Consider the following 24,901-nt stretch of genomic DNA (forward strand, 5'->3'; position numbering starts at 1 on the left):
TGAACCACCATGAGTCCTCCGGAGTCCATTTACACCACAAGGCCATTTGAATGAAATACCTCCCAAATCAATCAAGTTGTGGTGGTTGTCAAGCCCGCGCGTACAACCACAAACCACATTTATAACTTCACACGCTTAAGGAACTGATCTTTGCCACAATCATGCTGATTCAACCATTACTAACCGACCCAACTTCTTTCAATTTACTCTTGACCTATCTTACAAATAATAGCTCTATTTACAACATAACGAACTCAATCTGCACTCGTCCTGAGTGACCCGTGTCACGAGACCACATCGTCTCAATACTCATGAACCATCTCATACCCTCTTTATGTGCACAATAACATCTCCAACTGGTACACCCATTCTGCAAGACCATCCGCGAATCCGAAGCTATTTCTTCCTTTCCCCCAATACTGCACCGCATACCCGATGATAACATAGAATATTCCAAACCCCGCTCGTAATCCACTGTGAAAACTCGATCCTTAACCACACCACGGACCCGAAACCTTTAGGCACTGCACTTTAAATTCTTGAACCCACTAGGTCCGTTGTTGAGAGTCACCCACTCTGACTTGATTCTGAATATAACCAAGCTCTAACACTCTGTTAGCACATGAACACTCACAAAGAAGCAACCAGATGAATCACATCCGCAAGAAGTATAAACTCTGAGTCTTCCCAAAACCTGCACATGAATCGATAAGGCGAACTATAGCACATATTCATCAAGTTCTTTGCTTGAATTACCCCAGATGTTTTCTTTTTCTTAGTCATAATTGATCCATCAATGCATCGATAATCAGAAACTGCACAAGCAGACAACCACGCGATCCAATCGTAGGCGGTGGGGCTCCCCCACTTAGTTTTAAGCTACAATTACATAAACCTAGAACCCACAAAGATTTCTCCTTCTCAATTACCATGATCTTGCACCGATAACTCGCCAAATTTCTCAAAATCTCTTGTTAAACTTTTCATGAACCTTCTGAATCATTAGTCACAATCACATATTCAGCCTCTTACCGGCTAGCAAGTAGTATCTAACCTGTTCACAGGAGATAATCCACATGTGGAATTCCTTACCGACATCTTCCAACGATGCTGCACGGGGTACAACTACCACATAATCACTAAATCCTCCTGACCTCATGCTCGCCCACCAGCTGTATAAGTCTGCTCCTTCCCTATTGACATCAACTGAAAGTTAAACAATACCTTACGAAGTCAAGTCATATTGCATCTAAAACGATAATCAAATCTTCACACCCCTTTTCATTTCAAGAAAGCTCTTTTCTTCCATATTCAATCTTTCTTCGTACAATGACCACCATTCCAAATAAAATCCGTAGGCCAAATCACCTTCCATCACTATTCCCAAACCGTTCTCCACTTTCTCAAGGAACGCGACTATCCTACCACAGAATCCATATGCTAATCTGCCATTCTTACTTCGGTTAAACCATCTCCTTTAAGCAAATTCTCAATCTCTGCTTTTCATACTTGACCTGCTGGTACTTCAACTACCGCGAAGCACTTCCCGCCATGTCCTCCCTCATACTTTGCTGCCCAAATGTTGCATCAAAATCAAAATCCATCTCTGTAGCACCTGAACCAATAAATTGTTACCGACTCTAAGCCTCTTCGAAGATCATCTCTCTCGAGCCATCAACATTAGAAATACTAATTTGATTCTGAACCACTGCACACCACTATCTCTGATAACCGCCCCTCAAGCTCCATTTCGCAACACTCTGCCCCGAAGGCAAACTCAAAGGAGACCATAACACCGACGAACCATAATGCATTTAAACAAGGATGATGATACCGCATCACAATGAAAATTCCACCACGCTCGAAAATACCAAGTCTCGTTACTCCATCGACCAAAACCTGAATATCCATAGTCTGATTGCCTTTCCTTTGCTGGAATTAAATGTTGAACCTCTAAATCATGCACTGAGAAATCCTCCTTTCGAGTCATTCTCTGCCTCGACACATTACCAATTACACCAACATTATGCGATAACCACTCATAGACATCATAGTAATCCGTGCACAGTCTCGAAATCATAGAAAATACAGATACTGAGCTGGATCAAAAGAACATCCTTCTGCAAGGAGACGACAATAGCCTGCCCGAACACGCAGAGAAAAACATCATGCACCACGTCTGCAGTACCACTACAACTCCTCGATGCCCAATTCATAACAGCGCTTCGCGTCGTATAAGATTGAGTAGGAAGGAAATAAAGGCACAAGCCTCAATGAAATCAAACCGCACGATGAGGAAATCAAGAAGGGAAGTACTCCTAACAGCCCTGTAGCCTCTCGAAGATAAGTACAGACGTCTCCGTACCGATCCGCAAGACTCTGCTAGACTTGCTCATGACTCGTGAGACCTAAGTGAAACTAACGCTCTGATACCAAGCTGTCACGTACAATTTGTGTTGACTGAATCGAATTAATTGTGACTAGATTCGAGCCATTCGGAAGTTGATAAGCGCGGAATGGAATTTCTGGAGCATTGTTTAGCTTGCTCGATATTGGACTCGGCTTGTTCGAGGTAAGTAACTCTTCTAAACTTGGAGCTGAGGATATGAACCTTGATTATACGTATTATGTGAATTGTTTGGAGGTGACGCACATGCTAGATGACGGGCGTGTGGGTGTGCACCGTAGAATTGAGACTCAGTTGATTCCGTAGAGCTGTATAGTCAATTAACTTGTATTTTTTCATGTATTTTTATGTGTTAGAGAAACTGAGTTGTGACTCGTGTTAGAGATTATGCTTAGGCAAATGCTGGTATTATTGTGGACCCACTAAGGTCATTTCTCATGTCGAATTATATGTTTAAATTATAATTATATACTCAGTCATATTCATTCATTTCATATCATATCTCAGTCTCTGTTGCTATATATTAACACATCATATCATCATTGTTGGGCTAGTTTCATGGCATTGTGGGCCCGAGAGACTGGAGAGATTGATAACTGAGTGAGGCCGAGGGCCTGATTGTGAAGTTATTGACACTATGGCATGTGAGTTGTCCGTGCAGCACATGAGTTGTTCGTGCAGATCCAGATATTTATACTATGGCACGTGAGTTGTCCGTGCGGATCCAGATATTGATACTATAGCACGTGAGTTGTCCGTGTAGCACATGAGTTGTCCGTGCAGATTATAGCGCTGAGCTGAAGGAGCCCCTCCGGAGTCTGCACACACCCCCAGTGTGCGCATGTACCTATTGAGTGTGAGTGAGAGTGCCGAGTGATTGGGAGGACTAAGTGGATTAATACTTTGAGAGTATGCATATGGTTGTTCACTATGTTGTACTGCATTGACATGCACACTTGACATACAAGCATAGAGACGCATTTTTCCTCATGTTGCACGGTATCATTTCATTCATGACTTCTCATACACATTGACATGCAGGCATAGAGATATACTTTTCCTCATGCCATTTGATATTGAAACATTTACCTGTTGAAAAGTTTTGGAAGGAAAATCACAATTTTATAAACTTACTCATATTTTGGTATTTTCGGTAAAAGATTTGAGTTTTTACTGTTATACCTGAAAAACATGTCTATTTTCTGAAACTGTGAACGAGCTGAACATCTTATTTCTGAGTTATTTCCTGCACCACTTTTATTATATTGTTATGAGCCGTTGTTGGCTATCAGTGTTGGACTTTGACCTGTATTCCAGCTCGTCACTACTTTCAACCTAAAGTTAGGTTTGTTACTTATTTAGTACATGGGGTCGATTGTACTCATACTACACTTCTGCACCTTGCGTGCAAATATTAGATGTTGATGTTGCTATGATCAATTTGAAGACGTACCTGCGTTCTGTTAGTAGCTGCCTCTTGTTCATGGTAGCCTTAAATTTATAAAAATCTATTTATGTACATGTACTTATTTCATACCAGCTTTATAACTTCTAATCTTAGAAGCTCATGATTTGTACTACCAGTCCTTAAAAATTCTTGTATAAAAATAGTTTTATTATCCTTTCTTTTCTTAATAAATCTCATCTAAATTAGATAGTTGTTAATTGACTTACCCGACGGATTGAGTTAGGTGTCATCACGACTAGGTAAATTTTGGATCGTGACACCTAAGTTATCCGTTTGAAAATTCTTTCCAAAAAGATTGTTTCAGTTTAAACTCATTCAAATTCTATCAATGCTAATAACAAACGAAACTCATTTGAAAAAGGGTATGCAAAAGAAGAAACATTAGTTTCTAAACAATTAGTTTAAAAGCAGTCAGATTCCAAAAAAATGTTGACATTATTAAAGCGAGTAATCTTTTCGGTGAAAGTTACCTTTTACCTTATTAGGTTTGATCTACCTAAAGTCTTTCCTAAATAATCAAGACAAAACAAATATTCAATACCAATGTCAGTTCCACAAGGACATATACAAAGAACGGGACAATAGTAATAATAATAATTTCATATAAGGAAAAGTGGCTGGACTCTTGTGCTGGACTGACAATTAGTCAGGCCGAACTAAGCTCAAAACTGCAGCAGGCTTCAACGGATGACAAAGGAGGCAACCCAGTTCATTGAATTTGGGTATGGGTTTTCAATGAACTCAGCAGGTCCAGTATTCATGCAAAGAAAAAGAGAAAGAATCAATTAGCATTTGTGCATAGAAAAAATAAAGGCAGAATCATAAAAGAATAAAAATGAGCATAAATATGATGTAGAGTGAACAGATTATGCCAAATTTTAATTATGATAATCCCCTGAAGATTAATTAAGGCCAATGATTATGGGCTTAGAGTGAACCACACTTATAAGGATCCCCTATGGACCCAGATTTCACGAGGGTCTCTTGGACCCCGAGCAATGCTTGTGTCAGGGAGGGGTTCCTTAACAGTAAAGTCAAGCCCACACCAAACACCCTTAAGCATTGAACCTCATTCTTCTATAGAGGTTTAGGCACATAAGAAATCCTATCTTAGCATTCAACCAAACAGGTGCCCAGGCAGTCTCACGCAATCAATATGAAACAAACTAGCAGAAGCACATAAGGTTCCATATGATATCTTAATCCATCTAGGCGTGACATATTTCAAGAAAACTCAATCATATAGGGGCACCAATAATTTTAAGAACAGACAATCATTCTAGGAATTGAAGCAATCACTTGAGTATAATGCCCTAAATAGTCAAGGAGTAGCACATGCTTGAGTTTTAAACAGTGATTATTATCAGAAGTCAGAACACATGATACAAGTATAAATTACCACATTTAAGTTCTCAAAAGTTTTTAACAGTTTCAAGAGCTTAGAGGTTGATTCTGAACCATTCCATATGGCACAACATCTACAGAATATTCTTAGGTATCACTGCGGTAAACATACAGAATCAATAACGGGTTACAAAGCACAAGTGATCAACTATATGCCCCTATAGAGCAAGCTTGTTGTGCTAATAACAACTTCAACTTCATGAATGCTTCTCCAGGTGGTTTAAGGCAACAGTGAACAAAAGACAAATGCACCCACTTATTTACTGAATCTCATCAAAGGTCTAATGGTTCATAAGGATTTAATCAGACAGGGTTCCTTTGAAGCAAGTTTAGATTATCAAAGTAAGTTATTAAGGCCCAGAACATCCTTAGGACACTCCTTCAACAACAAACAAACACATAGGTGTAGATCTCACTACATGCTTAACAACCCAGGCTGATCACCTTACTCAGAATTGGGACATTAAGCATGAATAGGAGGGTCAATTATGTAGGCATGGCATCTAAACATGATAGTGCACATTGAGAATGAATAATACTTATTCAAACTACCAAGACCAATAGTGCTTAACCACATTACATAAAGATCTTATGGACAGTGTCCTCAAATATCAAATGGTCATAAGATGACAAGAATACTTGTTACAATTAAACAAGGCAAAATAGACATGGAATTGTAAATCAGCATTTTTTTGTTTATTCAAGCAAACCGGGTCACATATTAAGCTCTAAAGTATAAACATGCCAAGCTAGGTAGACAAGTTTGTCATATTCAAGTTATCATGATAAACAAACATGTCTTGTAACATAGATCATTCTGAATAGAACAATGGGGTACAATAAGCATGACTGTCAAGCTAGGTAGACATGGAATTGTAAATCAGCATTTTTTTGTTTATTCAAGCAAACCGGGTCACATATTAAGCTCTAAAGTATAAACATGCCAAGCTAGGTAGACAAGTTTGTCATATTCAAGTTATCATGATAAACAAACATGTCTTGTAACATAGATCATTCTGAATAGAACAATGGGGTACAATAAGCATGACTGTCAACTGGACCTATTTGATTAACTAAGCAGATCAACATGATAACATAGGCATGACTATCAGTGAGGGGCATTCAATTAGTTAAGCAGATTAACATGGTGATGACTGTCAACAAGGATCACTCAATTAGACAACACAACACAATAATATAAGCATGAAAATCATTCAATTAGTTAAGCAATATACCATGATAATATAGGTATGAGAAACAAAATTCAATGATCACCAGAAAATACTGATTTAAACAACATAGGGGATAAACATAACTATTAGCAGGGAGTATCAGTTGATTAAGTGAAAAATAACACAAGCAGCAGAACACAATTGAAAGTTTCATGCTTGGCTGATGAGTATCACGATGAAGCATAGGCAAGCAATTAACAAAAAACACCAGACAAACGAGACAACATGATAATATATGAAATGAATGAATAATTAAAGGGAGATCAGTGGTCCACTGACATTCTTCGAGGCAACAAACCAAGTAACCATTCTTAGCCGTTTAGGAACTAAAGTTCACAATCAATTCTCAGTAGTTGCACTCGAGCAAAAATTGAAAATAAAGAAAGGAGATTAGAGAAAGTTTTTTAAGTATTTAAGAAGAGAGCATTTACTAGGCTTCCTATGGTAGTTCGTGTGTTTGGTGAGGGCATTAAAACCCTCTATTTATAGCTACAATTGAGACTTAGGATTTCACTCAAATTTTGAAAATCTGTGAGATGATGATGAGCACTGATGACTGAGAAGTGACGAAATCAGGAAGGGAAAAGGGGTAAAGATTTTTACCTCCCTAAAACAATGAGTGAACTAGCCGTTGAAACCAATCGGACCGCCGGGCAAAGCCAATATCTAGAGGTCATTGCGTTTGACCTCTGGACCACCGACCATCATGATGCGGTCAAGATTCTAATGAATCCATGGCTGCATGTGACGATTGAACAAGCAGAGGAAGAAAATGAGATTCTTACTCTTTTACATTTTGGTGTAAGGTTTCGGGGCTTGAAATTCAAAATTGGGTGAGCGAAAAAGGAATACTCAACAGGATTTGCGGCTAACATGTGAGGGAAATGATGAGCCTTGATCATCTTCAGTGACCTTGCACTTGTGCAAGGTTTAGTAATGGCAGGGTGGGTTGAGAATGAGAGAAAAGAGATAAGAAGAGGAAATAAAGGCCGTGGATGAGACGAAATGTCTCTAGGGTTTGGGGGTGGGCTTAGTTAAAAATGGGAGATAGTATGGGAGCCGCTGGATCATTTAGATCAACGTCTCCAGATTTTTGGAGATAAAAAAGGGAAGAAAATATTTAGTGGGGATAAATCAGGGGCCCATGGATCATTTTGATCCAACGGTAGAGATAAATGCGTTGGGGGATTTAACATTAAAGAGGATTTGCAAATAATTTTGGACCGTTGATGAATTTGATCAACGGTCCAGATGGAATTTGTTTATTATGTGAGCGATTTAAGGAGGTGACGTGGCATCATATTATTGGTGGAGAATGAGTGGCGAGGATTGCCAAGTAGGACGGGTAGTGGGCTGTTGAACCAGGTCAGGGTTATTGGGTCAGTATTTGTGGGACAATTAATTGGGTATTAGGCTGGAATGGGAATCTAAATCATGGCCACTTTAATTAAATCAATCAATTGCAATTGTAGCCTATTTTAAGTTTTAACCCCCTTTTATAATTAAATTAATTAAACTAATTTAATCCCAATAACATATAATTACAAATGTATTATTAATTAATTATTGTAGGCTAGCTTTAAATTATCCTAATAATTATAATACTCGTCTATTAAATTATGAAAGTTAATTGTTTGATTAATTAAAGTTATAGAGGTACTATAACAACACATTCTCATTAGGCTCACAAATATCCCTCGAACCAATTTCGATTATTCCCAAACAGGTATATAACCTTCCAAAAGTCTATAGCAACCTATCCATAACATATGCCATCAGCAATCTAATTCTTAGCATATCTTCACAGTCTGTAACTAAAGAATAGTCTGCCCGTGAGAACATCCAGCCTTTAAACCTCAAGAATAACGAAATCTCCATATCCGATCCCAACTCTACTGCTCAAATGGTTGATACATCACTCATACTCCTTCATCATACAAAAAATGCTCATATAGATCTCTTGTGCCACGTAGCAAAACCTGAACCTCAGCAACCCAAAACCAGGCGATCATCAAAACACTAGCCAAGCATCCGCAAGTAAAAACACAATGCGCCTTCTAAAATGATCACTCTTCTCATGAGACATCAAATAGTGCCAGCATTTTCTTAAACATCTGAAATTATTTGTGCCATCAAGAACCCATGATCTTCCCTTCTAAATTATATTGCAACCTTGTGCTCAAAACTTCCAATCCCACGCGGCGTACCGCCACTGCCATGCTAACTCGTGAAAATTACAAAAAGTCTCATAATCAACTCTAAATCACAAACATGATGAACACCTCATCAACCGAGAACTTTCCATTTAACCCAATCCGGGAGGACATTGCCGCACGCATCACACATTCTATACCCGTAGAAGACATCAATTCCGAACCGTAGCCACAACCATCGTGAATTCTTCGAAACCTATTAACACATAATCAAGTCATCAGAACTGTTTTCCTCTCACTCAACTGAGTCGCGCAGACTGCCAAACCCAAAAGTAACTCAATCTGAAATGCTCGCTCTGAAGGAACCTTCTGCGAATCCGAAGTTGTTTCTTGTATCTCTCTAGTACTGTCATGTAAAGTCAATAATGATATAGAAGTAATGCAAGTCTAGACACCATCTAATACAAATCTCAAGTTCTAGCCATACACAAATCTGAAAAATCCTTAAATACCACATATGAGTCTCGAACTCATCAAAACCCTTTCGATAGTCATACACCTTGCTCTAATTCAACCCATACTAAACCTTTATCAAATCATACCTATCCGCAAGCACATCCTCATCCAAGAACTAATATAACGCATGATCATGCAATCCGATAGTTGATAGTAGGCTCCCCCACTTGGCTCGAAGCCACAAAACACATCACAATATAATGCATGTCTCTCGTCCTCTCCTGCACGGAAATACCCTTCGTGCCATGAACACATGATAATATAAAAAAAATAATGGCACAGCATCACCCTTCGTACTTTTACTCTTGTCCTCACGTGATAATGTAAATACAATGGCGCGGTATCACCCTTCGTATTTTACTCTCTTCCTCACATGATAATGTATATGAAATGGCACGGCATCACCCATTCGTGTGTAATGATGTATATGAAATGGCACGGATGATATATATGTAATGGCACGTCATCACCCTTCGTACTTTATACTCTTTCTCACTAAGCACATGTATATCAATAACAAAGCACCGTAGGAAGTATGAATAATATCAAGAAGAGTGGTTAATCAAATACCCTAAATGAACATCAATCACAGCTCTCAAGCCAATAACAATTCAATAAACCTCAAGAACCTTATCATTCAAGTATCTCAACAAATCTCAAAAGCGGTCTTCAACTCAAGTATGGAATCCAAATATTTCAAGAATAATAGTCGTAGCTGGATCCTGGTTTCTAACATTGAAATTCATATTCATATTATCATAGAAGTCAAATAAAATACGAGGAAAGAAATTCATATAGTCCAACAATGCACAAAGAATAGTATAATCTAGCCCGAGCATGGATAACCTGGCACATGCATATACGTTTGTCACTGTGCATATGCATCATTCCGCATGTAGCAAATAGTATCAATTAGTAGGAAAAAACTTTTCAATAAAGTTAGGCTAGATACTTACCTCAAACAAGCCAAATCAATACACTAGAAGCGCCATCCTGCACAAATAGACCTTCGAACGGCTCGAAACTAGCCAAAAGCAACTCAAAATCATCAAATAATACCATAAGAAGCAAACACAAACGATAAAGGTCTAATCTTTAATCAAATACTTAAAGTCAACCAAAAGGTCAACCCGCGCCCATACCCCGAAATTCGACAAAACTTAAAAATTCCGACAACTCATTCGAATACTAGTCCAACCATACTAATTTTACTCAAATCTGACTCTGAATCAATGTTCAAAACCCAATTATTCACTTTAGGAAAGATTAGACAAAAAAACCCAATTTTTCTTTTAAATTCACCAATTAAATGCCAAAATCGAAAGTGGAATCATGTAATATAATCAAATCCGAGTCAAAAATACTTACCCCAATCCATATGGTGAAAAACTCTTCCAAAATCGCCCAAATTCGAGCTCCATAACTCAAAATATGATAAAATGTGCTCAAGGTCCGAAATAGAGTACTTATATGCACTGCTCGGTGGTACTCTACGCGATCGCAGTTGTACCCTCGCGATCGCGATGCACAGCCCAGTGGTACTCTACGCAATCGCGGTTGTACCCTCGCGATCGCGATGCACATAAGCCAAAAAATACCCTTCGCGTTCGCGGCACTACCCTCGCGAACGCGATGAACACAGACACCACAACTACGCGAACGCGACTACGACCTCGCGAACGCGAAGACAGAAATCCATAGCTCCCAGCTGAATCGCGATCGCGAACCAACACCTGCGAACGCGATGAACAAACCTCTCAGCCCTTTGAGAACGCGTTTCTCCTCTTGCAAACACGATGAATAAACAACCAGTAGCTCCCCAAAACTCTACGCGATCGCGTCCTTACTTTCGCGATCGCGAAGAAGGCCTGAGACACCAGAACCAACAGAAAACCAGTTATGCCAAGCATAAGGAAAAAGGGTCCGAAATCAATTCGAAACTCACCCGAACCCCTCGTGACCCCATCCGAACACGCCACCAAGTCCCAAAATATAACACGAACCTATTCGAAGCCTCAAATCATACATAATAACATCAAAATCACGAATCACACCTCAAATCAAACTTAATGAACTTTGAACATTCAACTTCCAAAACTCGTGCCGAACTATATCAACTCAACTCGAAATGACCTCAATTTTTGCACACAAGTTCCACAAGTTCCAAATGATATAACAACCCTATTCCAACTCCCGGAACAACAATCCAAAACTAATATCATAAAAGTTAACTCCCGATCAAACTCATGAACCTTCCAAACCTTCAAATTACCAACTTTCGCCAAGTATGGCCAAAACCTCGTAGAAGCCTCCAAATGCAAATTCGGGCACACTCCCAAGTCCAAAATCACCATCCGGGCCTAATGGAACTATCAAAACTCCGATCTTAGGTCAAATATGCAAAGTCAAACTTGGTCAACTCTTCCAACTCAAAGCTTTCTAGTTGAGAATCATTCATCTGAATCACTCCCGAACAACTCGAAAACCAAAACCGACCATATACACAAGTCATTATACATCATATGAAGTTACTCATGACCTCAAACCACCGAACTGAATGCGAATACTCAAAACGACCGGTCGGGTCGTTATAAAAGTAATACTCCCTAAAATAAATTAATACAATATTGTCTGGTCAGCCGAAACTAATTGCATTTACTAGCAAAGGCAGGTCCAGGATTTGGAGCTTCTGGGTGCCAAATAGCTTTAGACGTCCATGTGTCGCTATTTATACATTGAGATAGAGTAAATATTTTGTCGGTTTGAGCAACTTTGAACTTTGTTTCGAGTTACTTGTATTTTTTGTATATTATATATCGACTGAACGGAAAAATATAGTACTATAGTTATGATAGAGTGAAGATTTGTTAAATAAAATATTATTTTAACTTTGTGCGGAAAAAAAAAGCAAATACTTAACTAATAAGAGACACAAAAAAGGGCATTTTCATATGTACCCACTTTTGGGGACACCATTGAAGTTATACATGCATTGCATAAAATTTTGTAAAGTGTACCCGTTCGGATCTAAAGTAGTTCAAATCTCTTCAATGCGACTTCAGAAATCAAATCTGAAGTTCTTCTATCTTTCAAATGCAACTTCAAAAATTTTAATCTTAAGTTCTGAAACATAAACTTGTTCTTCGAATTTCAACAATCGAATATACGATTGAATGCTCAAATCTACTCCAAATGAGCTCAAATTTAAAACATAACTCTCAAATATTATAAAAAATAAATCTCAATCATCAAATTGTCAAAACAACAACAAATTTAACTAACTCATTTTGAGGAAGAAAGCTTACATGTTGAGCAAGCCAAAAGGTTCAAAAGTTATTGCCAGCGAGGTTTGATCCTCCACAACCAAAGTGGAATCTCCTACCATTTGCCACTAGCACCTTTGTATCATTTGTTATTACATGTGGCACTTTACACACATATATATACACACACACATACATACACACCCCTATATGCAGTGTATCACTAGCACCTTTGTATCATTTGTTATTACATGTGGCACTTTACACACATATATATACACACACATACACACACACCCCTATATGCAGTGTATCACTGAAGCTTGCGAGTGAGTGGCGTACCACCCTCTCGGGCCTTAATAGATCCGCATTACATTCGCTAGCTAAAAAGAATATAAAATATGTATATAATACACATGTAAAAAAAATTGTCGCCTACGGCTAAAAATATACATTTCTCAAATTAATAAATACTCCATAACACAAATTACTGGGCTTGTGCTAGCACGGGCGAGCAGCATCTTGTATAATTATAACATCCAAACAAAAAGAATAATTTGGCTGAAATAGAAACATCTTCTGGCTCTTGGGGATTTAGTTGAGTGGTAAAAACGTCGCATGTGCTATGTAAGTTAAATAGACATCACAATTCAAACACAACCTCAAACTAAAATTTGATATTTAAGTGGAAAAGAGTAAAAAGACGAGGTTATTATGCACCATCTCAAACCGTACCCAAGCTAACCAACAAAGATTTCTCGGCCATTAAAAAATAGAACCAGATTCTGAATTAAGGGTCAATTGAGAATTTCGAAAATGTACAACTGTGACATACACCTGATGTTATATATTAGGTTTCAGTTGGCAAATATAGTCATGGGCATAATGAAATTTGCCATTCTTGATGGTTGATGAGGAGTCTTTCATCATATATCTGTCCATCAAGACTCACTCACCCGCAACACGCCACAACACGCAGGTTGCTATAACTTGCTTGTTCCTCGCCAATTTGATTGTTTTACATTCAACAGCTGCTCCCTCTTGTGGAAGTTTGAGATCAAGAATCCGTCTGAGCAGTCTTGTAAATATCATGTGGACAGATGGCCTTTAAACAGATAAAAACAGATACTACACTTGATCTTAGTCAAAAGGCCGAGAAAGGTATATAATCCATATGACCATTCTTAAGACAAGTCAAGTGGGAAAATTGCACCCTCCATGTATGAAGCTTAGGGTGAATTCACCCTCCATCATGGCGCTTAAGGGTTACATTGTACCATTCCAGCCAAGCAGCAAACAATTTTCTGGCAAAGATAGTCCATGCACATAACTGATCAATCTGTTGAACAAGTAACAACCATTGTAATGCTACTTCTGACCTTTCCGAGCTAGAAATCTTTCCCGAGCAGCTTGTATCCTGCTGTCACGGTCTTCAGGTGACTGAATAGTAGCAATTTCTTTCTTTTCCACGTTTAAAGTTACTTCTTGAATTTGCTTATCAGGCTGACTAGATCCCCCACTTTTTCATGCGCATGAAAAGTTCAAACATTACGGAGAGGATAATAAAAGTCACCTCAAATGTCAAGCATATGTTACTTACCTCAGTTTGAAGACATTTAGTTTCTCAAGCTTCGCTAAGATTGGTGCAACCCATCGCATCTCAACTGCACATACATTACGCATAAATGGGCGTGAAGTAACTATTAATTCATGATAGACGACATAGTTTGGAAGCATCCCATCCTCATCTGCTTTTAGCACAGAAGATGGATGGACCTGCACAAATAAAAAAGGTACTCAAGATTTGAATTGAAATATGCCAGTTCAAGTATAAAACAATAATAATGGAACATCTAGACTATAACGCCAGCAGATATAGATCTAGTCCCAAATATAATAACTAAGGAGAGCTCCTACATCATGTTTAGAGTTCATCTTCAAACTAACGATGAAACTGTAGACCATGCCCTCCACAAAGGAGAAACATGACAAACTAGCACTGTGAAACAGTAATAACCTGTACGAGTTCAGACTTGAAACCAAGAGGCCGATACCCGTTATGTCGAATGCTCCGCTCAGCAAGCTGATTTGCGTAACCAATGCACAATGCTTTCCTCAATATTCTATACTCCTGTGGGCTGTCTCTCCGTCTTTTGCTTGTTTGGACATCTAATGAGCCTAATTTTAAGAAGACAACATAAAGTAACATTTAGGACCTTGATTTTTTCAGAACTATTATGCGGGCCAGTACTCCAACCAGAGTTAAACCCTAACTCAAAGGAGGCGCACATACGCCAGGTTATGATGTAAAGGGACAAGTTAAAATTCTACAACCCCAAACATGACAGTATGGGAAGACCTTAAGTTATCAATGGCTTGTATTTTGAAAACTCTAGCAAAAGGAAACCATTACCTTTAGCAATTTTTTGCATTATTTGAGATAACTGTTTCCTGACATCTCTCACGAACACCATCCCGTGGACCTACAATTAACAAGATCCAAAATGAATAGTATGTTATTCCACTTATGTCCAATGGCATAAAAAGTAAAAAAAAGGATTATCATACTCGAATAACAAAACCAATTGTACTGTAAAAATGTATTTCAATGGTGCTTCATGGTGCTCCATGGAAGTACAGTAAAATACCTGTAAGTTGTTCTCTTTACACCAGTCTATGTTGTAGTCAGTCTGATACCATTGCTCATAAATTTGGAGTAGCTGGATGTGATCACCCAAGCCAGCACCATCAGGAAGGTTCGAAGGAGTGTGCTTCCTCTTCTTCTCAGAGATCTTACTGCAAGTTAACAAATTAGTAGTCAGCTTTGAGGTATTGCCGGCTTAAGTACAGAGGGACAAAAAGAATGCCAAAGAAGAACATAAAATTGACAATGCTTCAAGATGGAAAAACAACAAGAAGAAGACCAAAACATCTTGCCTTCTTTATCAAGTCAATGTAAGGCTTCGACATGTGGAATGTTTATATCTGTATAGAAAACTGATAACACACCACTTTGGTTACCCTATTATGAGAAATAGAATAGTCCTAATTAAGAGTCACATATTTCTTATATCATGACTTTGACAATCTTTTGATACAAAAGATACTGTAGCAATATAATCTTTCTGACAGTGTCTTAGAAGGAGAAGATGCTGATATTAGTTGACACTTAGACTCTGAAGAATCAAGCTGCTCTTCTCACCGTAACCTTATCCTTCACTTCCTATTTTCAGTTCACAAGCTTCATGTTCGAAAATCTCTATGAGGTTTTTTACCATAAAAACACTAAATCTGGAATAAAGCAACCATTCTAGATCTCAGGTTCATGTTTGCAGCTCTAAATCATCCTACTTCTTTATCAAGAAACTTTCTTTACATGTGATATTTTATTTTTCACAAAGATAGTATGCATAATTTTGCATCGAAATCACCACCAGATGTTCAGATGCTTTAATGCTGCAGAAAGGTTCAATTTCTTTGCTACGGAAGAGTATATTAGATTTTTCTTGGTACGAAAATCAAGCTCACTTGCACAGAAAACAATAGGATTTTACAGACATCAATGCTACCATGAATGAATACAAGCAAGAATTCTGGACAATTCTATATACCTTGGGGCAGGAAGCAGCGTGGTCTCAGCAGACAACATGGAAACAACTGTCAATGCTTGGGACAAGCAATCCAACTCATTTGCCTCTAGTAAGGTCCTGGAAAGAGAAGGTTCCAGTGGAAGCTCTGCACAAAATTGAAAAGTTAGATCTCCTGTAGTTCTGTTCCAGAATGAACTACTTTATGATCTCCAGAATTATGGATTGCAGGAGAACTGTAGTGTGGTTTATGAACTCCCTCCATAGTTTCTCAAGGGAAGAAGCCAAATGCACAAGAAAATTGATGTCTCGTCCTTTCATAGCAAAGTTTTGAGTTTTTTTTTCTTTGAGGTGGGACGGCTTAAAGGGGACCTCTAGTCTGTCTAACATAGAATATAAAACAATAGAGATGAACTATTACCAGCCATCTTTCGTCCAAGGCTTGTGATTGAACCATTTTCATCAATTGCATCGACTAAATATAATTGCTTCAAGGCATCCTCTAAAGACTCGACTGCAACGAAAGCAACAAAACAATGAACAATTGAACAGGTAAACATTTACAAAAGCAGAGGAGACTTGGAGCATAAGACCAAAGAATAAGGTAAGAGAAACTGATGCTTACTGGAAGGAGAGTCGAGAAAATCAAATTTGAGAATATCCATATCGGCGAGATCTAACGACTTCAAATAAAGTACAGTTCCAGCCAATGAGGACCTTTGTATTTCAGGAACGGTGGCATCCAAAAAATCATCATGGTAAACCATAGAGGGATATAAACGATAACACTTTCCAGGACGTGTCCTTCCAGCACGTCCTGCACGCTGCTTTGCCTGCACCCTGCAGTCACTCATAGGTGGAAAGCTCAAACATATACTTTACTGAAGTAGAAATGACCCTATACTTTATATCAACAAATTTAAAAGGAATAGAAGTCATATACTTTACTGAAGTAGAAATAATCCTGTATCTATATCAACAAATATTAGACAAAACAAAGAATAGAACACTAAGTAAAGATCAGAGACTGAGTTTTTCTGTCCATATACTTTTCATCTGCCGACAGAACAAAGTAGTCAATTAGGTATCCAAAAACTGTCTGGTGGCTAAACGCATACCAGGGTAAAGATGGTATTAATTCCAAATTCCTCCAAGCAACCCTTGAACTACTGGACCAACACACTAAGGGGAAAGACTGGAACAATACTAAGAGGAACAATCTTTTCCCACGAATGCCTTCTCATTATCAAAAAGCTAGATTTTCCGACTGTTAATGCAACTTAACACCTCAAACAGAAGTCCTTTCTCAAGCACCCAAAACCAGGTCAAAAATAAAGAGAGAAAGGTTACACATGTTAACTTACTTGCTAATCTGAACAACCTCCAAAGAGTACATGCCAGTTGATGGGTTATATTGCCGTTGCTTCACATACCCCGAGTCAATGACATACCTGTCATCAGGTTTTTTGCATGAAAAAGCTGTTTAATGATGTCCATAAGCAGAAAATACGAATCTAACATCCATTACATAGCAAGCAAAATGAACAGCAATAAAAATAAACCTTAGTTCACAGTTAGTACTCTGTAGCCTACACTGTGGGAAAGAAGGGAGGGAAGATGAGTGGAAACTTTCGCCTAGAGGAAGGACATATTCTTCTTAATTATGCTTTTGCTTCCATAGAAGTAGGAACAATTAAAGAGAATCCGTCGATTTTTAGGAGTGGAAGGAAGAGAATGATTAAGACTTCACCATAGTACTAAATACTCCGTTCATACGTCATACCAGTCAGATATTGTAAAAGAGAAGAATTGACAGGATCTTTTGAGTTCAATAATTCCACAATCCCTGTCCAAAAGAAATAAGGTCAAACTTAAACAGGCATAAGCAAGGTTTTAGATATTGCTCTTTTCCTACCCCCCCCCCCCCCAAATCCCAAAAAAGCGACTTCCTTTCTATCATGAAAAATTCCCCAACTCTTAGATACAACACTTTCTTATCCTAAAACTAAGTTGATTGCATAAGTAAATTACACGGGCCTACTGACAATGGTAATCTTCAAAATAAAAATAGAAATAACCAATCAAATTACTGCCTAAGGCCTTCCTTAGAGGGGATGACATTCTTGCAAGAGCAGGAAATGGTCAGACGTCCACTCAAAAACACTCCCGACCTGCATCCAAGGGTGTGTCATAGAGGTTGATAAAGTTGGAATGATAGGAGACAAGGGTTCACATCCCAACATAGGCAAAAAAGTCAGCTAATTGCTTCCCTCCTGCCTAAGCCTTGTTGAGCAGAGTTTTCGAGTAACTCTTTTGGTGGAGGATGCAGGTATAAGGTAGAATAGTCGAGGTCCGCGCAAGCTAGCCCGAAAACCACTATTACATAACTAAAAAAATACCCAAGTAGACAAGAAGACAAACGCTAGTAAAGTACATGATAATTTCTTTGCGATTACTGTTCTGTAAGTACCTATCCTACAATTTTTGCAGGGGTCTTTGTTTAAAAGATGTGTGCTCAATTATTTTATTATTATGATTATTTTCCTTGAGAAGATGCTTACTCGAATATTATTCAAACAAATATACAATAGCACTCCTGGGATAGTAAACTAAAAATTTTGAAGCGTTTATACTTTAAAGTAAGAAGGGGAGCCTTGGCGTAACCGGTAAAGTTGCTGCCATGTGACCAGGAGGTCACGGGTTCGAGCCGTGGAAACAGCCTCTTGCAGAAATGCAGGGTAAGACTGCGTACAATAGACCCTTAAGGTCCGACCCTTCCCCGGACCCCGCGCATAGCGGGAACTTAGTGCACCGGGCTGCCCTTTTTGTACTTTAAAGTAAATGCTAATAGCTGGAAATACCCGTTGTACAAGGTTTAGCACTCCAAGTGTAAGCATTACTCGCCTCCCCAAATTTTTGATAGTGAAACATATATTGCATATTCATGCTCAAGAGAGCACGTTAAAACACCAAGGGGAAAGATTAAAATCCCATTGATTTCACCCATTTACCTTTATTGGTTCTCTAGATAACAATTAGTTTAGCAATTAACTGAGTTTTCTTCTTTTTGACGACCACACTATTGCATGTGATCAATCACTGCAAATCATCTGTCGGGAAGTGAGAAACAGAAAGTTGAGCATTCTAAGTATCACAAAGTCATAAAAGGATAAGAACCAATGAAGCAGACAATATGTTAACACTTATATAACCTCCAATAATCGTGCATAGTGGTGTCAGGTTTACTTACACGACACCATCAACAGTCAAAGACGTTTCAGCAATATTTGTAGAAACAATAAACCGCCTACAATTTGGAGGTGGAGGACTGAAAACACGCACCTGCCCATCAAAAGAAATAACAAAAGGAAAAATGTTCAATACATAACTGTGATAAGAGAACCAAAGGAAAATACTCGCAAACGCATATAGAATTTACAAGAGCAATAACCACGCAACTACCAGTAGTCAGCTCGGTAAACCATTTAAAATGTGGATGAAGACAAAGAAGAAGAACAATCATCTGAAGTTTCATAAAGAAGATGATCAATCAAACAAAAGTTTGTCCTCCAAGCTAAGTTCAACTCAACCACATATTTGACTTCTACTTATGTTGTGGAGTCACTATATAAACTGTGTCACAACAGCTACGGAAACCAAATAATTTATCGCATATTTCAACAACCAAAAAACTTATTGTTGTCAACTGGTAATCAAATGGATTGAGTCAATCAAGATGCTACCGTTCACACCTAAAAGTGAAACAAACATGAAATTGTTGCAGCACAGACAACTACCAATATCGGTTCCAGAAAGCCAGCTAGGACTATGATACTCCTATTTTTAACTTGACTAGAGGACTATGACACTTTAGTTCACCTTCAGTAAAACTCTCAGTTTAAATATGAAATCTCTCGTGTAATTGGAAGGGTCAAGTCAGACACAACATAGATCAGCTAATATCTGAACCAACTAGATCTAGAATTTTCAGGATTTCAGGGCAAGGAGTTTGAGAAGGAAATAACTTGCCTGCATCTCGGGTGGCAAGGATCCATGAAGAGGAAGGATTAAGGCATCCAGACAAGAACCTTCATCTAAGCTTTGAATTTTCTTCTCCAACTTCATTACCAACTTCTCTATGTCATCCTAAATAAGATTCTCAATTTCACTTTCCAGGAAATAGTGATTTGCATCTCGAACCATTTATTCTTCAGTGGGAAATAGAGAAAGGACTGTGATATACAAAAAAGCATCAGACAGGAAATACTCCATAAAACTCACCTGCCCTGTCAAAAATATTAAAATGTCCCCTTCTGGCTCCCGTACGTGAATATCTATGCACCAAAATGAATTGTCAGACCACTTCAGGAAAACAAGAAATTTTACACACAAAAGGAAAGGTGAACATTTCAGATTAGTAGAAAGCAAGAAACAATTGAAGGAATAAAACCAAGATTCAAACTTATAAAACAAATATGAGATGTCATAGTTCTCGTCATACCAATAGCTGTTTTTAGAGAAGCCTCCACATAGTTTTTAGGGCGCTCTGAGATGTGTACTATTTCCACGGGAAATAACTCGCCTGGTACGGTAAGGACGGGACAGTCGGAGAAGAACCTAGATACCTTTCCACCATCAAGAGTGGCTGATGTGATCAAAACTTTCAAGTTTGAGTGACGCCATTTGATTAATCTTTTCATTAAACCAAGCAATATATCCCTGTGATTGATAATTCAATAATGAAAAAAGTCATCTATAGAGATAACCAACACGATCTAAGCAAAAGGTGAATGAAAGACCACAATAATCTAACAGTTGGATATATCTCTATAATGTTAAGCCGAGATAAACATAAAGAAGGTCATTGAAAATGGATCTAACGTGTTCAAACTCCTCTCATGTGCTTCATCCAATATGATGACGGAATATTGATTCAGCTCCGGATTAAAAAGACTCTCGCGGAGGAGCACTCCATCCGTAAGATATCTGCAGTTTGAGTACTATTCCAGTTAAATGTCAAAAAAGAAGCAAGGGAACTAAACCAATAGAAAGCGCCAACGATGGTAATTGCTAGTAACAATAATTAAGAACCACAAAAAGTACTTGATATGTGTTTTCTCCGAAGTTCTATCTTCGAATCTTATGGCATAACCGACTTCCTCTCCAAGTCGAACATTTTGCTCCTGTGCAACTCGTCTGTCCATGAAAAGTTGAAGGAAATTATCAAAGAATGAACCAAAATAAAGTTACAAGCCGAAGAATGAAGCAAATAGAGAACACCAGATGTTGGTGTAACTATAGCATAAACCATATATATATATAAAAAATGTCGAATAGCACTTTTTCATGCTTCTATTACCTTCAAGAGTGGATTCAGGTCAAGGCTAATGTGGCAATCTCCTCCACTGGTTTTATCAAACACAATAAAAAATGCACTTATACTACTAAGTCTTTTTCCTCATTTACCCTTGCCCCAACTAAACATCTCAACCAACAAGACTTCCCACGTCAGGTAACGTATCTTAAATTTTCATCATCTGGCATAAAGGAAGTCTCTAACTATACATACTAAATACTTGCTAGCATAATCCTCAATGACTCTCTTATTAAGAGGGAAGTAAAATCTCAGATTACCTAAATTCTTACTACTATATAACCCTGTTTTCTCTTCTCGCATCTCCATTGAAATGTCTTCTGGTTAGCAATTTCCTTCAGAATATTTAATAGTCTCTCATCCTTCCGAGATTTCATAACTGACTCCTTAACTCTAACTCTAACTAACTCCAAGAGATTGGTATAGCTCCCACAACCTGCCTAACTAGACTAACTTCATCTGCAACTTTGAACTGAACTTCTCATAGACATGTACAAGTGAATTGCCTGCTCAAGTCTTGGTGGGCGGTGGCGGAGGCAGCTTGAAGGAAGGTCGTTCAATTGAATACAACAACAACAAGAAACCCAGTGTAATCCCACAAGTGGGGTCTGGGAAGGGTAGTGTGTACACAGACCTTACCCCTACCTTCAAGAAGGCAGAGAGGTTGTTTTCGGAAGACCCTCGGCTTAGGATAGGGAAAAGGAAGGGCAACAACAACAAGCATACCAATTAGAAAACCGAAGCAAAAATACAAAACTAAATACACTAGGTATTGTAATTAGAAAGCCGACACGAAAGCAATAACAAGTAATCACAGAAGTCAAAGGATACGAGAATACACAAGTAACACTAAATGACGTACTAAGGCTACTACTACTGACAAGGACAACGCTTGGCTACCTGTCCTAACCCTCTACCTTAATTTTCAACCTCAATACCTTCCTATCCATGGTCATGTCCTCAGTAAGTTGGAGCAACGCCATATCTTGCCTAATCACCTCTCCCCAATACTTCTTCGGCCTGCCTCTACCTCTCCTTAGACCCTCCAGGGCCAACCTCTCACACCTCCTCACCGGTGCATCTGCGCCTCTCCTCATCACATGCCCGAACCATTTAAGTCTCGCCTCCCGTATCTTGTCCTCCACAGGGACCACGTCCACCTTGTCCCGAATAACTTCATTTCTAATTCTATCTAACCTGGTATGCCCGCACATCCATCTCAACATCCTCATTTCAGCTTCATCTTTTGGACATGGGAGTTCTTGACTGGCCAACACTGCGCCCCATACAACATAGTCGGCCTGACCACCACTCTGTAGAACTTACCTTTAAGTTTTGGTGGCACATTCTTATCACACAAAACACCGGAAGTGAGCCTCCATTTCATCCACCCCGCCCCAATACGATGTGTAACATCCTTATCAATCTTTCCATTCCCTTGTATAACTGACCCAAGGTATTTATTTCTCTTCTAGGTATGACTTGTGAATCAAGCTTCACGTCTTCGTCCACTACCTGAGTTGCACCACTGAACTTACACTCCAAGTATTATGTCTTGGTCCGGCTCAACTTGAAACATTTAGACTCCAGGGTCTGTCTCCAAACCTCTAACCTCTCGTTAACAGTTAACACCTCCTCAAGTCTCATCAATCAGAACAATGTCATCTGCAAATAACATGCACCACGGCACCTCCCCTTGTATGTGGCGCGCCAATGCGTCGATCGCCAAGGCAAAAAGAAAAGGACTGAGGGTTGACCCCTGGTATAACCCCATCATAACTGGGAAGTGTTCCAGTCCCCTCCCACGGTCCTCACTCGGGTTTTAGCTCTATCATACATGTCCTGAATAGCCCTAATGAATGCAACAGGAACACATCTAGCCTCCAAACATCTCCACATGCCCCCCCGGGCACTTTATCATAAGTCTTCTCTAAGTCGATGAACACCATATGTAAATACTTCTTCCTCTCCCTATACTGCTCCATCAACCTCCTAACAAGATGAATATCTTCCGTAGTCGATCGTCCCAGCATACATCCGAGCTAATTTTCAGAAATAGTCACAATCCTCAACCTCAGCTCCACCGCCCTCTCGTAAACTTTCATAGTATGGCTTAGTTACTTGATGCCCCAGTAGTTGTTGCAACTTTGGATATCACCCTTGTTCTTATACAGCGGGTCCATCGTACTCCATCTCCATTCTTCGGGCATCTTTTTGGTCCTAAAAATGACATTAAATAACCCAGTGAGCCACTCCAAGCCCGCCCTACCCACGCTCTTCCAATTTTTAGGACGAAAAAGATGCCCGAAGAATAGAGATGGAGTAAGATGAATTGAATCCCCTTCGTTGAAAAATTATATTGTGCAAATAGGGCAAAAACTAAGGGAAGGTTCAAGTAAAGTCGCAAAGGGGTTCTAAAAATTGCTTTACGTCATAGGTTAAAATTCTCTGTGTGACATTTTTTAATCACCTCGTATAAACTCCTAGCTCCGGCACTCTAATGGTGGCCAGAGTTCTACTCATAATTGCGGGTAGGATGTAGCAGGTAGCCGGACAAGAAAACAATGAAAATTTTGATTTAACAAACAAATAAACGAACATATTGAGTGCATTAAATTTGAAGAGGAAAAAAAAAAAGGAAACAAAATAAATTCAACACGACATGTAAATTGTAAAGATACAAAGTTTAGGAAGATTACCTAGAAACAGAAACTGCAGCAACACGGCGAGGCTGAGTAACAGCGATCATTCCAGATTTAGCATACCCTCTTTTATAAAGCATTTGTGAAAGTTGTGTACTTTTACCAGAACCGGTCTCACCAATGACTACCACTACAGGGTTTTTCTCCACTGTTTCTATGATTTTCTCCTCAAATCGAACTATAGGTAAATCGGCCATTGATTTCTGAGAATTGAATTTTAAGGATGGTGCGTAAAGGGGTTTCTAACTCTTCTTTACAGTCGAATTCAGGACCTCTTTATTTGTTTGGCAGAGCAACTTGTTATTACTGTACTATTACTGAAAACTAGTATTTATACCCGAGCCGAGAATATTTTGTAGTATCTTGACATTTGGTTTAATTGAATAACAATTTTTTTGTCCTAAAGTTAATGAGTTATTATGAAAATATTATATTGTGGATGTCCATTCATTACTCCGCTATAGATAATCTTATTTATTTAGTACTCTGTTAAAATTTATCTAGAAGCAGCTGATGCAGGCAGGTTGCAAGCAACTCCATGAAATAATTTGCAGCAACTTTTTATTAAACAGGTAGGTTGCAAGCAGCTCATGCAGACAGCTTACAAGTAGCTAAAGAAAAGTCTTACAACTGCTTCCTGAAAAGCCTTGCAGCTACTTCCTTTCTTATATAAATAGAGTAGTTTTCAGTTCATTATAAACATAACTTTGAAAGTTGAATAAAATATCAATCTCCCTCATACTTGTCTTCAGTTTATTTCTTTTATAATCTTTATTTTATAACACGTTATCAGCA

General features: G+C 38.6%; 1 protein-coding gene, 1 long non-coding RNA gene and 1 pseudogene across 4 annotated transcripts; all 3 read right to left on the reverse strand.

The window, feature by feature from the left end:
• Positions 1-4,243: 4,243 nt before the first annotated feature.
• LOC107765959 (uncharacterized) lies at positions 4,244-7,505 on the reverse strand. The gene is made up of 2 exons (XR_001643562.2): positions 7,369-7,505; positions 4,244-7,249 (listed from the first exon to the last, which is right to left on the reverse strand). It is a non-coding gene; the product is annotated as an uncharacterized LOC107765959 (long non-coding RNA).
• Positions 7,506-13,183: 5,678 nt separating this feature from the next.
• Positions 13,184-24,421, reverse strand: LOC107765958 (putative pre-mRNA-splicing factor ATP-dependent RNA helicase DEAH4). Of its 3 annotated transcripts, XM_075230877.1 has the most exons (17): positions 24,104-24,419; positions 21,390-23,624; positions 21,134-21,226; positions 20,912-21,016; positions 20,532-20,749; positions 20,312-20,364; positions 20,060-20,176; positions 19,281-19,372; positions 17,395-17,481; positions 16,656-16,870; positions 16,452-16,544; positions 16,055-16,178; positions 15,092-15,239; positions 14,857-14,926; positions 14,461-14,621; positions 14,044-14,219; positions 13,184-13,962 (listed from the first exon to the last, which is right to left on the reverse strand). In XM_075230877.1, exons 5-17 carry the CDS (start codon positions 20,728-20,730, stop codon positions 13,812-13,814), a joined length of 1,686 nt encoding a protein of 561 aa, XP_075086978.1. In that variant the 5' UTR covers positions 20,731-20,749; positions 20,912-21,016; positions 21,134-21,226; positions 21,390-23,624; positions 24,104-24,419; the 3' UTR covers positions 13,184-13,811. The 3 variants fall into 3 exon arrangements, 2 of the variants coding, with proteins under 2 accessions (XP_075086978.1, XP_016440142.1); XR_012699299.1 differs by lacking the exon at positions 21,390-23,624 and having other exon boundaries at positions 14,498-14,621; positions 24,104-24,420; XM_016584656.2 differs by lacking the exon at positions 21,390-23,624 and having other exon boundaries at positions 24,104-24,421.
• On the reverse strand, positions 13,489-13,608 carry LOC142170090 (U2 spliceosomal RNA; annotated as a pseudogene).
• Positions 24,422-24,901: the final 480 nt, after the last annotated feature.

The sequence above is a fragment of the Nicotiana tabacum genome, chromosome 15 (assembly GCF_000715075.1).
Source record: "Nicotiana tabacum cultivar K326 chromosome 15, ASM71507v2, whole genome shotgun sequence".
In the NCBI taxonomy this organism is placed as follows: domain Eukaryota; kingdom Viridiplantae; phylum Streptophyta; class Magnoliopsida; order Solanales; family Solanaceae; genus Nicotiana; species Nicotiana tabacum.

Excerpts from the sequence above, each read along its gene's own strand:
- LOC107765958 (XM_016584656.2), bottom strand. The coding sequence starts at position 24,303 with ATGGCCGATTTACCTATAGTTCGATTTGAGGAGAAAATCATAGAAACA. Across the intron at positions 16,545-16,655 it reads TTTTCTCGACTCTCCTTCCA|TCGAGTCTTTAGAGGATGCC; the intron begins GTAAGCATCAGT and ends CTTTCGTTGCAG. Across the intron at positions 14,927-15,091 it reads GTAAAGAGAACAACTTACAG|GTCCACGGGATGGTGTTCGT; the intron begins GTATTTTACTGT and ends TGTTAATTGTAG.